Source organism: Oryctolagus cuniculus, chromosome 1 (assembly GCF_051225735.1).
Source record: "Oryctolagus cuniculus isolate XC-2025 breed Fujian yellow rabbit chromosome 1, ASM5122573v1, whole genome shotgun sequence".
NCBI lineage: Eukaryota > Metazoa > Chordata > Mammalia > Lagomorpha > Leporidae > Oryctolagus > Oryctolagus cuniculus.
This window is the reverse complement of record NC_142867.1, coordinates 230,960,817-230,976,038: the sequence shown is the minus strand read 5'-3', so window position 1 is coordinate 230,976,038 and position 15,222 is coordinate 230,960,817. Positions and strand designations below refer to the sequence as shown.

Here is a 15,222-nt window from a genome sequence, read left to right as displayed (position 1 = left end):
AGCACAGCCCAGGATTCCAGCTTCCCCGCTTCTCCGCTTTCGGATGTCAGGGCCAGCTGGGCCCACGCCTTCCCTGCCTTGGCGACAAGGGCTTCTCGGGTTGGACTCATCCCCCGCCTTTGTCCATGCTCACAGACCAAGGAAGCAGCGTGTGCGTGAGCGTGTGCATGCGCGTGTGTGTGCGCGTGTGGTGGGGGGAGCATTCCTGTCCTTTGTGCATACTTCGGGGAGGACCACAACCTGGACAGAGGAAGGAACAGCTCAGAGAGCCACAATAAACCCAGAGGCGTCCCTGGAGTCTGCAGCCCCAGGACCCTGTCCTCCTGATGCCCAGAGTGTCAGGGTCCTGTCTCTGGGATCTCCCGGCACTTTGGTTTCTCTGCGTTCATAGCGTGGTATTTGGGGGGGTTCTCCTGCCAGCTCTGCCACTTCGTGGGCAGATGACTCAGTCTTCAGACCACAGAGCTTTCCCCACCTGTAAAAGGGACCAATGCGAGCCCCGACGTCAGGCCTGAGGGCGGCGGGGGGGGGGGGGGAGATCAGTACTGCTCTAGTACAAACATCCCGACTGCAAAGACCAGGGGTGTGAGCTGTGTCCCCTGGAGTGGCACAGCATCTACGGGGGCCACCAGGTGTGCAGGCCCCGAGGTAACAGGGCTCCCTGCTGGGGCCGCGGGCAGAACTACTGGAGAGGGCGGCCACGCAATGCCGGGGCAGCAGCGATGACCACTGGCTGGGACGATTTTTATCACCCCAACGTCTCTCGGCCCTACCCTTCTCCAGGGAGAACTCAGCAGTGTACCCCAGGCCAGCAGCGTCAGCCACAGGGCGGGACACAGCCCCGTTTTATGAAGACGACATTTCTTCCCACAGAGCGCCGCGGTGGTGAGAGGGATGTGGATGCGCGGTGTGTGGCCCTGCTGCGCCCGGCCAAGTGGGGACACTCGGAAGCAGCCCACCGGAGGCTGGGTGGGACCCAAACCTAGGGAAGCCACCTCCCTGTGAGCAGGGCTGTCACGTGGCCTGGTCACACAGCCTCCCTTGTGGGGAGGGAAAACCCTAGCATAATGGAAACTCCTCACGATACAATGTGGAAAAGCAATTTCAAGAGTCGTTTTTATTTTAATTTGGGAGCCAAGGAAAACAGTTGGATGTTGCTTTTCTTTGTTGGTCACAGGAAGGGGCTGCAGATCGTCACTTTGAGGGGAGCAGAGTTCTTCTCCAGGCCAAGATGGCTGGAATGTAGTGTGTGTGTGTGTGGGGGGTCTCTTGGGATGCAATTAGTTGAATAAATATCAAGAGAGCAAAAGTAAACAAACTCATTACTGCCCATTAAGAACTGCCAAATTGGCAAAAAAATGGCGGTGTGTATGGGGGGGTGGTGTGTGTTTGGAATCCTTAAGGAAAATAAATGATTCCGAGGCCAAGTGCGGCATGAAGAGTGCAGCCATCGGTGTGAGGCTGGCCCAGGTTCTAGACTGGTAGTGCCGGCTCTGACCCGCCTGTGTTCCTGGGCAAGTCGCTCTGCCTGTCGGGGTGGCAGGTTCTCCACTGCCCGCTGATTACCTGGGACAACGGTGTCGGGCACCCAGCACGGGGCCCCGGGTCTCCCCTTCCTTCCTGGGGCCCAGTTGGCTCCCAGTGGGGCCCAGAATCCAGCAATTTCAAGCCTGGCCCCAGTCCTATCAATGTGACCTCAAGTCAGCTACCTGACACCACTTGGGGCTTCCAATTCCTCACCCTCACAATGGGCACGATACCAAGCCCAAGCTCTGATCTGGAACCATCTGGCCCGACACGGTGTACACAGAGGGCCCCAGGACCCGCAGCCCTGTGTGGGCGGGAACTTCCAAGAGTGCTAGATCTTTCGTCTGCCCCTCTCAAGACCTCAAGGGTCATGATCATGCAGTCATGTCTCCAGCTTCCCTACCCTGTGCTGGCCCTGGGCAAGACATGAGGAAGGCCAGGCCAGCTGGGGCCCGGTCTGCCCAGTGGACGGCTTCCAGGCTGGGGGTAGGACTAGCTGGCCTCCTGCCAGAGCCCTGCTCTGTGAGGAGGGTCCAGTGGGGATAACAAGGATGTGGATGACTGTGAGGACCTGAGGAGGCAGTGAAGTGCAGGTGCCTTCTGGCCCGCCACTGGGCGCCCTGCACTGTAGGCTTGTGCGGCCACTGCTTCCTTGCTCCCGGGATAGTGTCAACCCCACGCTGTCCTGATCTCTGGTCTCTGAAGTGCTTCCACGCTGCCTACCCAGTGTGCAAGGGGGAGCAGTCGCCTCATTTCCGCAAAAGAGGCTCAGACTTCGAGACCTCAAGTCCAAGGGCAGGAGCTTCACCTAGAAGTTGTGGGTGCCCGCACTTGGGAAGCAACAGAACTTCGGAAACAAAACTTTTCCTGGAGACGGGCTGCCTCCCTGAGCCTCTGGCAGTCTCCTGGCCAGGATGGGGGATGGCACCTCTGCCGCCGGCACAGGGAGGGGTTTGTCCCCAGCTGCCACAGGTGAGCAGCCTGCAGAAGGTGCCCAGTAGGCCTGCCCCAGCCTGGAGGGTGGCTCCTCCCCATTGTTCTCAGGCGGGTGTGGCCAGGGATGGGTCAAAGGGCTCTTGGAAACCAGGCAAACACTTCCAAACTCGGCCGGTTTCCATTGACGTCACTGCAGCCCCACCTCCTGGCAGAAGCTCTCGCACACCTTTGTGTGGCTGGAGAGGCGTGCGCTGTCCACTGGGACCCTGCGTGGACTTTGTAGTTCTAGAGGAAAACAGCTGGGCCTGGCCCTGGGAGCATTCGGTCTGCGCTTGCCGGAGAGGCTCCCAAGGGGTCCAGGGTGGACAGAACTCTTAGGTCCTGCGTGCCGGTTGTTATTCCCCCTGAGATGAAGGTGTGAAAGCAGAAATGGTGACACTAAGGCTTTTTAACTACTTAAAACCAGAGTAAGCACACTCCTGTGTCGGCATAAGAGCCGGAAGGTTAGCATCCACAGGACCGGGGCTGAGTCTCGGCCCTGCCACCCTCCCCTCTGTGATCCTGGGCCAGTCAGAGCCTCTCAGCCTGTTTCCCCATCTGTACAATGCAAATCCCAACAGCATCTCCCTCAGAGGGACACTGTGAGAACCCCGGAGAGAGGGAAACATCTGCAAAATGGTCAGCACAGGCGTGGGCACAGAGTGGACGTTACTAGCAAATATCCCACCTCGGGCAGCCCCAGCACTGCCGCCTCCCGGGAACTGTGGGCCGGGCTCTTGGCCTCCATCAGCAAGAGTTCGCTGGGCTCCAGGCATGCCAGGCTACAAGCTGGGCGCTGCAACTGGAGCAGTGGCCACGCAGACGCCCCCACGCTCATGAGCTCACACTGGCGGGGTGCAGTGAGGGACAGCGCATTCCGGAGCTTAAACGAGCACGGCAGATCTGACTGAGAAGGCGCCCCTCCACACAGACGCAGGAGAGGGGAGGGTTGGGAGATGGGCCAGGGAAGTGGCAGGGGCTGGATCAGGGAGGGCCTGAGAGACCGCCGGCTTCTCTCCCCCAAGACCTGCGGCCAGTGGGGAGTTTGAGCAGAAGACTGACCCAATTTGGCTTTTTAAAAAGGAGCATTTTGGGGGCTGGCGCTGTGGCCTAGTAGGCTAAGCTTCTGCCTGCAGTGCCAGCATCCCATATGGGTGCTGGTTCGTGTCCCAGCTGCTCCTCTTCTGATCCAGCTCTCTGCTGATGGCCTGGGAAAGCAGTGGAAGATGGCCCCAGTCTCGCATGGGAGGCCTGGAAGAAGCTCCTGGCTCCTGGCCTCAGATCGGCACAGCTCCAGCCACTGCAGCCATTAGGGGAGTGAACCAGCAGATGGAAGCCCTCTCTCTCTGTCTCTCCCTCTCTCTGTAATTCTACCTCTAAGATAAATAGATAAATTAGAACCACTTCAGGACAGACTGTAGGGAGAGCAGGCAGGGGCCAGGAGAGCAGGCGGTGGGGAAGGCCTGCGGCTCTGGGGTCCTGCAGGGAGGCAGAGCTCTGGGGCCACTTCCAGGACGGCGTCTCGGGACTTGGTGCTGAGTTGGGCGTGTGGCAGGAAAGAAACAGGAGGAGCTGAGGCTTTCAGGTTTTCGGCCTGAGCAACCAGAACTGCCTCCTGTGAACACGGTTAAGGCCGGGTGCGCAGGCGGAGATGCAGGCGTGCGGCAGCCAGGGCTGGTGGCTCAGTGAGTGTGATGTGCCCAGTGGGCGTGGCCCGGGGCTGTGGGCGTGGCCGCGTGTGGTCCTGGGAGAGTGCGGGCTGCAGAGCTGCACGTGAGTGCAAGCCTAGGTGGGATGCTGGAGGCAGAGGGGAGTCAGGACGGAGCTAGGAAGACGGCTGAGGGGCGGCCTGAGCAGCGGGAGGGCACGGGGCCCTCTGGAAAGGAATTCTAGAAAGGAGCCGTCACCACGCCCCCAGGGCCGACAGGCGGAGCGTGGATGAGAACCAAAAGCTGGCCATGCCCCCTGGGAGACGGAGGCCAGCAGTGACCTTGCCTCACAGGGCACTGAGAGGGGAAGGGGCAGCAAGGGCTGCTGGGGGTGGGCTCGAGAGACAACAGCAGGAGGAGCTTTCTGGAAACGGGGGTTGTGGCCTGCTCTTTGGAGGGGAGCAGAGACATGGGACAGTAGCGGGAGAGGGGACAGGAGGTCTGGAAAGGGTCTTCTTTGAAGTGAAGAGCATTACAGCTCGTCTGTAGGGGACACGTGATGTGATGATGGGGGAGTGGACGGGGAGGGCTGCTGGGGCCTGGCGTGGCCCGCCTGACTCCTACTTATCCCTCCGGGGTCAGCCCAGAGGTCACTTTCTCAGGGACGCGTCCCTGAGCCCTCCATTAGGTCAGTGCCCTGTTGTACCCAGTCACATGCGTGCTATCTCCGTGTCACGGCACTTGGGGACTGGGGAATGAGGTGGGGGCCCCGTGAGGGCAGGAGCTGGCTCTGTGCGGCCTGTAGCCGGGCCCCCGCATACCGCACACTGCCGGTGCAGGCCTCCGGTGCAGGGATGAGCGGCCCACGAGAAGAACCGGGCGGGACCTGGAGACACGTGTCTGTGGCCTGCCCCCGTCTGGTGTAATCGCAGAGCAGTGAGCAGTCCGTGCCGTCGCCGCTGTTGCACATTTTTGGCTCTGGAGGAGCTCAGTTGTTTGTTCCTGTTTGGGGCTCTGTCGCTCGGCTAACACAGACCAGAGCCACGTGACCGGACACAGCCTCCTACTGACACTGTCCACTACAAACTGGGCGCATCCCACACTGCGCCTAGCCCCTCACTCCTTTAACAAACGTTCTCAGGCTGCACCGGCACACGACCTGCCCCCACGGAGCCGACAGTGGAGTAGAGATCAAACTCTAGTGGGACACGTGTCACGGCGAGGGCAGGGGCTTGGGAGGAAAGCCAGATCACCCTCCCTCGCCCTCCCCTGCCTAGTTTCAAGCCGCCCGGACGTGGCTCTCAGGCTCTGGGCACTGCAGCTGTCTCAGGGAGTGGCAGGGCCATGGCCTCTGGCCTTCGGATGCCCTGGGCCCATCCCCTGCATTTCCCATTCCCACCGGGCCTGCCATGTCCTGTCGCTTCCGGAACAGCTGTCCTCCTCTGAAGCTATGCTTTTGGGACGCGGTGCCCGACGGGAAGGCCGGGATTGCGACGGCGCGGGCCACGGGCCGTGCTGGGCCCGCAGCTGATCCTCTCCTCTGTGTACTTTCAGGCTTTCTTCAGACTCCATTCACAAAGCGTAAGGGAGCGCCATTTTGCGAAGACCATGAAGCCGCTGAGCGCGACGTGCTGGTGGCTGGGGCTGCTGGCCGCCCTGGGAGCCGCCGCTGACCCCGAGGACGGCTTTGAGGGCACAGAGGAGGGCTCGCCCCGAGAGTTCATTTACCTGAACAGGTACAAGCGGGCGGGCGAGTCCTCGGACAAGTGCACCTACACCTTCATCGTGCCCCAGCAGCGGGTCACGGGCGCCATCTGCGTCAACTCCAAGGAGCCCGAGGTGCTGCTGGAGAACCGGGTGCACAAGCAGGAGCTGGAGCTTCTCAACAGCGAGCTGCTGAAGCAGAAGCGGCAGATCGAGACGCTGCAGCAGCTGGTGGAGGTGGACGGCGGCATCGTGAGCGAGGTGAAGCTGCTGCGCAAGGAGAGCCGCAACATGAACTCGCGCGTCACGCAGCTCTACATGCAGCTGCTGCACGAGATCATCCGCAAGCGCGACAACGCGCTGGAGCTCTCGCAGCTGGAGAACCGCATCCTCAACCAGACGGCCGACATGCTGCAGCTGGCCAGCAAGTACAAGGACCTGGAGCACAAGTACCAGCACCTGGCCACGCTGGCCCACAACCAGTCCGAGACCATCGCGCAGCTGGAGGAGCACTGCCAGCGGGCGCCCGCCGCCAGGCCCGTGCCCCAGCCGCCGCCCGCCGCCCCGCCGCGCGCCTACCAGCCGCCCACCTACAACCGCATCATCAACCAGATCTCCACCAACGAGATCCAGAGCGACCAGAACTTGAAGGTGCTGCCGCCCCCTCTGCCCACCATGCCCGTCCTCACCAGCCTCCCCTCCTCCACAGACAAGCCGTCGGGTAAGTCCCCTGGCCCCGGGGTCCCGGGCCACGCAAAGGGCCTCAGAGCCAGGCGCCCCGGGTCCCCTTGGCTGTGATCGCACGTGGGGGGAAAGCCGCGGCCGGCTGATGCTGGGCCAGGGACTTGCGTAATCCCTTGGGCTGAGCCGCAGGGGCTGGCGTGCATGGGGGGCATGGGCGGGGGGGCAGGGCGGGGGAGGGACCACATTCCTTAGATGGATGCCCAAAGGTAGAACCAGGAAACAGGGAGTCTCGGAGGAGGGCAAAGGTTCTCTGGCGCCTGCAGGCTTCCCGGCTTTGCACAAAACGCTCTGTCAGCAGCCAGGGAGCCCCTGCTGCCAGCTCAGGTGCCGGCCGCGCCTCTGCAAAGGAAGGTGTTGTCCCGTGAAAAGTCTGAGACACAGCACGGGGGCAGTGGGGGCGGGGGGGAGACTCTGTGGCCACGCGTTTCCTGGGGTCCCTGCTGCCTGGAATTTTCCATGACGCTTCTATAGACTCCTAGGTGCACACTTCACCTTGAAATGCGCGGTTCTCAGAGCACCGCCGCGGGGAGGGCACAGCTGGAAGTGTGACCACAACAGGGCCCCCGCCACCTTCACGTATGTTACACAGTCGACCCTGCAGCTCCCTGGGGACGGGTTAAGTGCCCGGCTCCCCGGCTGCACTGGAACTCAGGCCTCTGCACTTTAACTCTGGGGCTGCCTCCTCTGCACTGGGGGACTCCGGGAGTCCTCACTCCCGGGGGAGCAGACAGAGAGCCCCCCCGCCCCCAGGACACACCAGCCTCCCAAGCAGGATGCCACACAAGAACAATGTTTTCCAACTCTGCAAAAACCAAACTCGTGCCTGCTCCACATCAAAGCTTCTGGTGCCGCCGTGTTGTATAAGCCAGGAGAGATCTTTCTCCTGAAAATGTCCTGTTTACACTCGTTTCAACACTTTTTAACAGAAGCCATCAGTACTCCAGAAAGGGGCTGACCCTGCGTGCCGGAGGGTGCTAGTGCCAAGTGGGCGGTGCCGTGCACTGGCAGAGATGGTGAGAGGCAGGGTGGGGCATCCACACAGTACCTCTGTGGGAGGCACTGGGCCGGAGGCCAGGGGCAGGGGTGAGAGCAGGTGCTTCGGAATGGAGGGGCCTGGATTCCGGTCCTGGCCCCTCCTCAGGCAAGTTGTTTTTCCCCTGTGGACCTCAGTTTCGTCCTTGGGAGCCTCAGGCAGGCTGTCCCCAGCCGCCATTGCTATGGAGTGAAATCCCGCAAAGAAGTGCGTTCGGCACACAGCGCTGAGCCACGTAAAGCTTCGGGTCCCCTTTGATCTTGGTCTCTTCATCGTAAAACAAGGAGAGCGAGATAAACAAACAATCCCTGTCTTAGCTCATGTGTGGACATGTCTGCCTCAGGTCAGAGGCTCCCAAAAAAAAGGGCAGGACGCCTTACTATGTCCTGGCGGACGACCCAGGGGCCAAAGCGTGCCCGTGGACACCACAAGCAGCTCAGCTGAATGCGATCATAATCCTGAATGAGTCAGGCCGGCCTCGGTGGTTACCCAACATCTCTTGCCTAAGCATCTCTGGCTTCTAACACAATGACTGTGGGACATTCCTGGGCTTGAACGAGGCTGGCAGATACATGGTGTATGCATGAAGACCCGAGTTTGCACCTGGGCTTCCCCTCTTGTCGGCTGTTGGCTCAGGGCAAAGTTATTTAACTCCTTCACGCCTCGATTTTCTACTCTGTAAAATGGGGGCAAGAGTCATGAACTTGCAGAGTTATGTTGTGGAAACTCAGCACAGTGAAGCACGGAGGGCTCTTCCCCAGGGGGCCGTCAGCATCGGCCCAGCCCTTACTTTGTGAAGGTCACAGCACTAGGCCTGGGCTGGAGGTGGCAGGCTGGAGAAGGCACCCGGGACTGGCCAGCACCTCGCATTCCTGTGCCTTGAAATCAGCACACAGCAGATCTGAGCAAGGAACTCCCTGGGGAGCAGTATCCATCAGGGCCAGAGTTTGTAAAACTGTGAGAATTAACAAAGCACCTGTAGCCAGCGGTGAGGAACACTGGGCTGTGAGGCCACCGTGGCAAACTCTAGGCGTGTGATGGGTGCCCCACAAAGGGACATGCGAGGGGCGCCGGGACCCCAAGGCGGTACGGCTGAGTCTGCATGCTGGGAGGGGAAGGGCTGGCCGGGCCGGGGCTGTGTCTTGCGTCTTAGAGGATCTGTTGGAGCTTGGCAGGTTGGGAAGGCAGGTAACCAAGTCGAGGGGTCCGTCCCAAGACCCAGAAGCCCCACTCTCAGCCCCTCAAACGGTCCCAGCCCCGCGCTGCTTCACGTCACAATCCAGGGTGGGCTGCCCGACCCGGGGATCCTGCACAGTGCACGGGGCAGCAGGGCGCGGGTCCGTCACAGAGGTGACCCGCGTTCTGACTGCCTTTTTAGTATCAAAGCAAAGCCTCCCCAGGGGCCGGGACCTGACCCCTGGGGCCTGGGAGGAGGGTGGCTGGGGGAGGGGGAGCAAGCAGCAGACAGTCTCTGCACAGCAGCGGCCCAGCCACTCAGCAGAGAGCTCTTATCAGGACTGTTTGAGACCTCCAGGCCGGTCCTGGTCCAGGAAGACAAACCCCTCTCTGTGCCCTCCCCCAACACAGCCTCCGCCAGAAACACCTTTGTACCCCAGCCTTGGCAGCTCCAAAGTCCGGCATTCAGCAGCCTCGGAGCCTGGCTCTTTTCCTCATTGTCTGGGCAGCTCAGCCTGCAGCATGCCCTCCCCCAGGGGACCCCAGGAGCCACGGCTGCTTATCTGAGGCTACATTCTTGGAACCGCTGTTCCCAGCCCCAGTGAGGCAGCCGTTGGCTGGCCCTAGGCCAGGTGCGCCTGCCCAGAGCACAAGATGAGAGACCCAGGCAGCTCCTGGCTTCTCACCTGGGCTTTGTCCTGGCGCTCTCGGGGCTGTTCTGGTAGGGATGTGATAAAGCCGGGGGCCCTCTCTCTCCGTGGATCCTACTGGCTGTCAGAGAGAACGGCCAGCATGGGCACCTGGACTCTGGGAGGCCCGGACCACTGTTTCTCAGCTCACACACACACACCAGCCTCCTGCCACAGCGCCTGTCCGAGGGGCTGACAACGGAGGACACACAGCTGCCCCAGCGCGGCCTTGTCGGAAACAAGTCTTTGGAAAACAGGAGTGGATGCTTCTGGCTATTTTTCCCCTGAGAAAGAGAACTCCACCAGCTCAGTTTGTTCCCCAAGGGATGAAGAAAGAGCCATAAAACCAAAAACATCAGAACTGCTAGGGCCTCCTGGCTCCCCCAGGACAGCCTTCCCGTCACGGGGCCTGTGGGGACAGGGCCAGGATCAGCCCCTGCACCTGTGACTGCCAGGACCCAGTGACACAGAGAGGTCAGGCAGAGCTGCCAAGAATACACAGCTACGAAGCGGTTCAAGCCCGAGTCCCTCTTAACTGCTCTGGGATGCCCCGCCATGGCACGGAGAGGCTGGGGGGAACCGGTGTGAAAACCACCAGGAACGCTTGGCGCAGCCCCAGTAGCCAGGACACCCAGCCCTCTGTGGCCAGCGCCTGGTACCAGGCTGGGGGCAGCTCCTCAGAATGGGGCAACAGAGCAGGGAGGGGTGGCGCTGGAGTGCTCACGGCTCCAGTGACACAAACACTGTTGCCGTGAGCTCTCCCCCCACCCAAATGCTGCCACCTCCCCCAGGCCCTGCTGGAGCCACCCCGACTCTGCCCGGGAAACTATAACAGGTCTCCCAACTCCCAGGAAAGCAGACGCAAGCTGCAGACAAGCTTCACTTAGTCCTCAGCCAACCCGAACCGGGGCTGCTGCCACTCGGCAGCCGGAGGGCCTGGCACCTTTCCATGTTAGCTGTAACCACGGGGAAGTCAGCAGAGACGCTTCCTGGGGCCACCGTGGGCAGCAACCCCATCGCCTCACTGCCACCTGAATGCAGTTCAACCCCACGGCACCCGAGCCTCGGCAGCCAGCATCCTCACCACGGCTCTCGGGCCGCAGGCAGGGAGACCTGGAGAGTGAGGACAAGCCTCTTCCGGGGTGGGTGCTGCCTTGTGTTTGCTCTCAGCCTCGAAGGCAGGAAACGCCGACGTCAGACGTGGCTCCCCCCACAGCACTGTGTTTTATAATCGAGAACGAAACGCCCGACACTGTGGATTCCACCCTCTGAGGAGGTCGGGCAAGCATCGGTGCGGATGAACAAGGGTGCGGCAGCCCCAGCAGGGCCCGGCAGGTGTGCGAGTACAGGGAGGAGGGAGGAGACCGGGCCTTCCCTGTCCAAGGGAGAGCTCGCCAGGTTCCCGCCTCCGGAGCAGGCGCAGCTTCCATGGAAGACCGTTCCCCACCCCCACCCCCCAAAAAGTTCTGCTAAACAAAAACAAGATTCCCAGATTCCTGACACATTACGTAATCCAGTGATATTTCAAAGGGCATTCTTTCGCTAGCTTCTTCCCAAACAAAGGCCACTTAGGGAAGATGGCCAGGCTGGAAGATGGTTTCCGCCTGGAACTCAGTCCCGGAGGGGGCCGCCTTCCTCCTCTGCTTTCTCTTCCTCCTGCACCAGCCCTCGGGGGAGCGGATCACAAAGAGCCTTTTGAGAGAGCTGGAATGCCCCAGGCGTGAGGCCGACGGCGCTCCATGAGGACGCCCAGCCGAGCGCTCAGGGCACACGCAGCCATGGGAGGTGACTGCCACTTGTCACTGCTGAGACCCGCGGCCTGGAAATCCCAACAGTAGCGCTCGGCAGACGACAGTGATGCAAGAAGACCCTGGAGATCGGGTACCTGCGCCAGCCCTCCAGTCCCACGGAGGGACGGCTAGGGAAGAGTCCATCTGTGTGGCAGATGGCATCAGAGCCCCGGGATGCCGCCGAAAGCAAGGCAAAGCGGAACTGAGCTAGTGTTGCCCTGCTGAGTGTGGAAGAGCAAGCGGCTGGGACTGCTGGGCCTGGTGCTGAGCTCAGCGTGGCGACAGTCACGGCGCGTGCCTCTCGGGGTCTGTGTCCACGGTGGTGAAGGAGCGGGCAGCCAGGCTGCTGACACGAACACCGGAGACGGTCTCTGAGAGGCCCCCGCCATCACCCTCGCTCAGCCTCCGCTCTCCCTGGGAAGCATCTGGACCAAGGGCATATGGAAGAGGAGCTCACCCTGCGGGGCAAGACGAGTCAAGGGCCCCCCACCCCCCCGTGAACTCATCAGAGCCGCGGGGGGCTTGGGGAACCACCCACCTCCATGTCCTGCGACCTCCTCACCCAGGGAGCCCGGCGAGCCGCTCATCTCTGTGCACAGGGAGCCCCTTCCAGTCTGACGCCTCGTCTTTTTGAACCCGCTTTTGAGCCCCTAGTTGTCCTCCTGCCCAACTGCCCTGATGAAAACCCAGACACAGGCCCATGCTTCTCAGTCTCCTTCAAAAACCAACACCGCGACATCTGTTGGTTCTGCGGCCAAAATGGGTGGGAACAGGACCCCTCTGAGCCCTCCGTGGCCCTCAGATCTCTTAACTCCAGGCGAATTTGGACGGCACTGAACGGGCTGAGACACACTCCCCTCACACGTCTAATATAATTTTTACTGTAAGAGCTTCAAAAGGATATTTTGACAATTTTGCTCTTGAAATTATTTGGCTAAGAGTAACTCAATTACTTTATGGCTGGCTCTGATTTCTCCGCAAACATCAGGCGTGTTCAGGAATTCTTGGGAAGTGAGAAAAATCTAACCTACAAGTTGCTTTCAAAAGCAGTAGTGTTTTTTATGGAGACTAAATCTAACAATTAGCGAATCTGACAAAATGTAACACTTGGCAGAAACTTAATTATGTACTAATAAATTGCAATTTTACAGTTTTCCTTTCATATTTTAGAGCCAATAAGTTTTTTATTATAAGGCCTCAAACATGTTCATAAAGTCCCGAAAAGCTCACTAGCCCCGGGCACCGTGCCTGTCGGCTGAGGACTAAAGTGGCCGGGAGAGCAGGCGCGTCCCTTGGGATCCCTTCCCTGGGACAGTCAGAAGTGAGATCCCCGCTGTCCGCCCAGGGCTGGGCAGGAGATGGGGACACCTCAAAGGACATGCACGCACTTCCTGCGTCCAGGTTACTGTGCTGCCAGGAGGGGACTGACACGGAACGCACTGGCCCTAACCACAGCACTATTCCACCCAGCCTTCCGGAGGGTGTCACTGCTCCTGGCTGCCGCTGGCCCCCGTCTGTCCTCCTGCCCCACAGGACGCCCGGTGAGGCCCGACTCGCGGCTGAGCAGCCCACGTGCCCTGCCGCTCAGAAACGTTCATTCCGGTGGGAAACTCCAGATCCGATCTCAACAACAACTCAGTTCTCTTGCCGGAAAAATCATGCCGTCTCAGGGAGAGCCGCAGAGAACTTCTGGAGACACGTCACTGGTGGGAATAACCACAAACAGCACACAGCCCTCACGCCAAAGCACAACAAGACGTCACGGAAGCCTCCCCCAGGGCCGGCACAGGGACTCGAATGTTCTCAGGAACAGGTCCCAGGGCCCCGTGTGGCCGAAGGGGGCGGGTCCTCAGCCTGTGACACTGCCGACCAACACGGGACAGATCCTGCTACTCTCCCTGCACCCTGGGCCCAGCCTCCTGCCCACACAGGCCCGCTTCTTGGCTCTGGCTGCGAGGGAAGCCATCCGCAGAGCCACTGCACGAGGGCTCGCTGCACGGGAAGCTGGCGCGGTTTGTGGGCCTGGGCGGGTGAGTGAGGCGGACCCAAGAGAGGAGACCATGCCTGGGCAGGTCAGGCCCTACAGAAAGGCCTTGCCTCACACGGCTGCTGGGTAGTGGGCACCCTGTGTGCCATGTGTGCTTAATGCTTGTGTCAGGAACCCGAGAAAGGAGGATGGAGGCAGGGAGGGGACTTGGCCCCCAAACGTGACCACCACCGACACTCACCTGGGGTCTGAGGGCGAACCTCCGTTCCCACTGGCCGTCATCCCTCCTCCCTGGCCTCCAGGCTCCAGACCCCGTGGGCTTTCCACACTCTTGCTGCCTTTCTGAGGAGCCACACCCCCTCAGCAGTCACGGCAGCTGCACTTCTTTTCACGTGGAACAGTCTGGCTGCAGCTCGCCGCGGTCTAAATGCGGTCTTTGTAGAGGTGACACTGGGGCACTCACCACCTCTGAGCTGAGGCGCAGGGGAGTCAGAGCTGCCGGGATCTCCGGGCAGGGCAGCCCCGTGAGCAGGGAGCGCGGCCGCACGGCGCTGGGCATCTGCACAGCTTCAAGGGGACAGGGTTAGGGTTAGGGTTAGGGTTGGGGTTGGGGTTGGGGTTGGGGTTGGGGTTGGGGTTCCTACCGCACGTGGAAAATTCGGTTTTGTTAACAAAACGATTTCCACTCCTCATTTCAATATATCCGTGTGGCCATCTCCACTGAAATTCTGCCTTAAAACATGGCCATGGGAAACATCGATTAGTAAATAATCTTACACTTATTCTTGGAAGTTAGAAAGCACACAGCAACATAGATGTGTGTGCGCGAGAGTGTGGGTGCACGTGTAGGAGTATGTGAGTGTGAGTGTGTGAGTGTGAGTCAGTGTACGGGAGACGCGCAGCCCAGCGAGGGGTCCTTCCCTGTTTTACAAAAGAAACCAAGGCTCCTCCCTCAAAGTCACCCCAAGCCTTGAGCCGAGAGCTCCAGCCCCCAAGTGTGGGTCCCTTTCTGCAGCCCCACACCTCGCCTTCCTCCACCGCGCCTCCCTGGCCTCCTCGAGGGTGTTACGTCCGCGATGTGGCCGTAGATTGGTCTCTGCCTTTCTCACGTTACGCACGCAGGTTTCGCGGGGCTGCTCCCGTACAAGCGTTCCAGCTCTGTCACTGTGCCCTGCGTGCCTCCCCGTGCAGATTTCTCGCTGCTCCTGGGTAACGAAACTTCCACACCACCATCAGCACTACAGTGGTCGGAAGATGGGCAAAGGACACCCGAGGGGCTCTCAGAAGCTAGAACACTTGGCAAAAGACCTGCACATTTGTGCCTGGCCACTGGCAAAGACAAGAAATGCAGTCCTCGGGTGCCGAGCTCAGCAGGCCTGGGCCGCTCCCTGCAAGTTCACTCTGGTTTCGAAAAGGAGGAAGGCTTGAGAGTGTGGCCCTGGACGGCACCTGCCAGCATGTACTCGTGCTGCCCCACGCTCTGAGGGCCACTCCCAGCATCCCAGCTCCGGCCCCTTCACCTGTGAAGTGGGGTGACTACTGCCTGCCTCACAAGAGGGTCAGAGAATCAGGTGTGGAAAGAGGCGGGCAGGGCTTGGAACAGCACCCGGCACTCGGGAAGAGCTCCGGGTACCCAACTGTTACTAATGACTCCTTCCGCCAGGACTCTCTTACAGCTGGGGGGTTCACAGCCTGGAGTTGGGGTCCATGTACCTTCTGAAACCATACGCAATCTGTGAGTTTTGCTGACTGGCAGATCTGGAGCTTTCCCCAAACTCTGAAAAGATCCCAAAACATTTATTAACACTAATGCCAGGGGCAGAGCTAAAACCGTTGGAGGCACCCACCAGGGTAGCTTGGTGCTGGAAGCCTTGGGATCCCAGCTTCTCGACCCAGGCACCTCTCCAGGGACGGCCTCCGCCATCTGACCAGTCCTCAGGAGGCCGGG

General features: G+C 60.4%; 2 protein-coding genes across 25 annotated transcripts in view; one reads left to right on the top strand and one right to left on the bottom strand.

The window, feature by feature from the left end:
- RALGPS1 (Ral GEF with PH domain and SH3 binding motif 1) overlaps positions 1-15,222 on the bottom strand; it is a 264,237-nt gene that overhangs the window by 95,519 nt on the left and 153,496 nt on the right. The window lies entirely within an intron of this gene.
- Positions 1-15,222, top strand: part of ANGPTL2 (angiopoietin like 2) — a 28,452-nt gene that overhangs the window by 5,392 nt on the left and 7,838 nt on the right. Inside the window, exon 2 of the mRNA XM_051855122.3 lies at positions 5,706-6,576. Coding sequence (XP_051711082.1) covers positions 5,760-6,576 — 817 coding nt within the window. The 5' untranslated portion in view covers positions 5,706-5,759. The remainder of the gene's footprint in view (positions 1-5,705; positions 6,577-15,222) is intronic.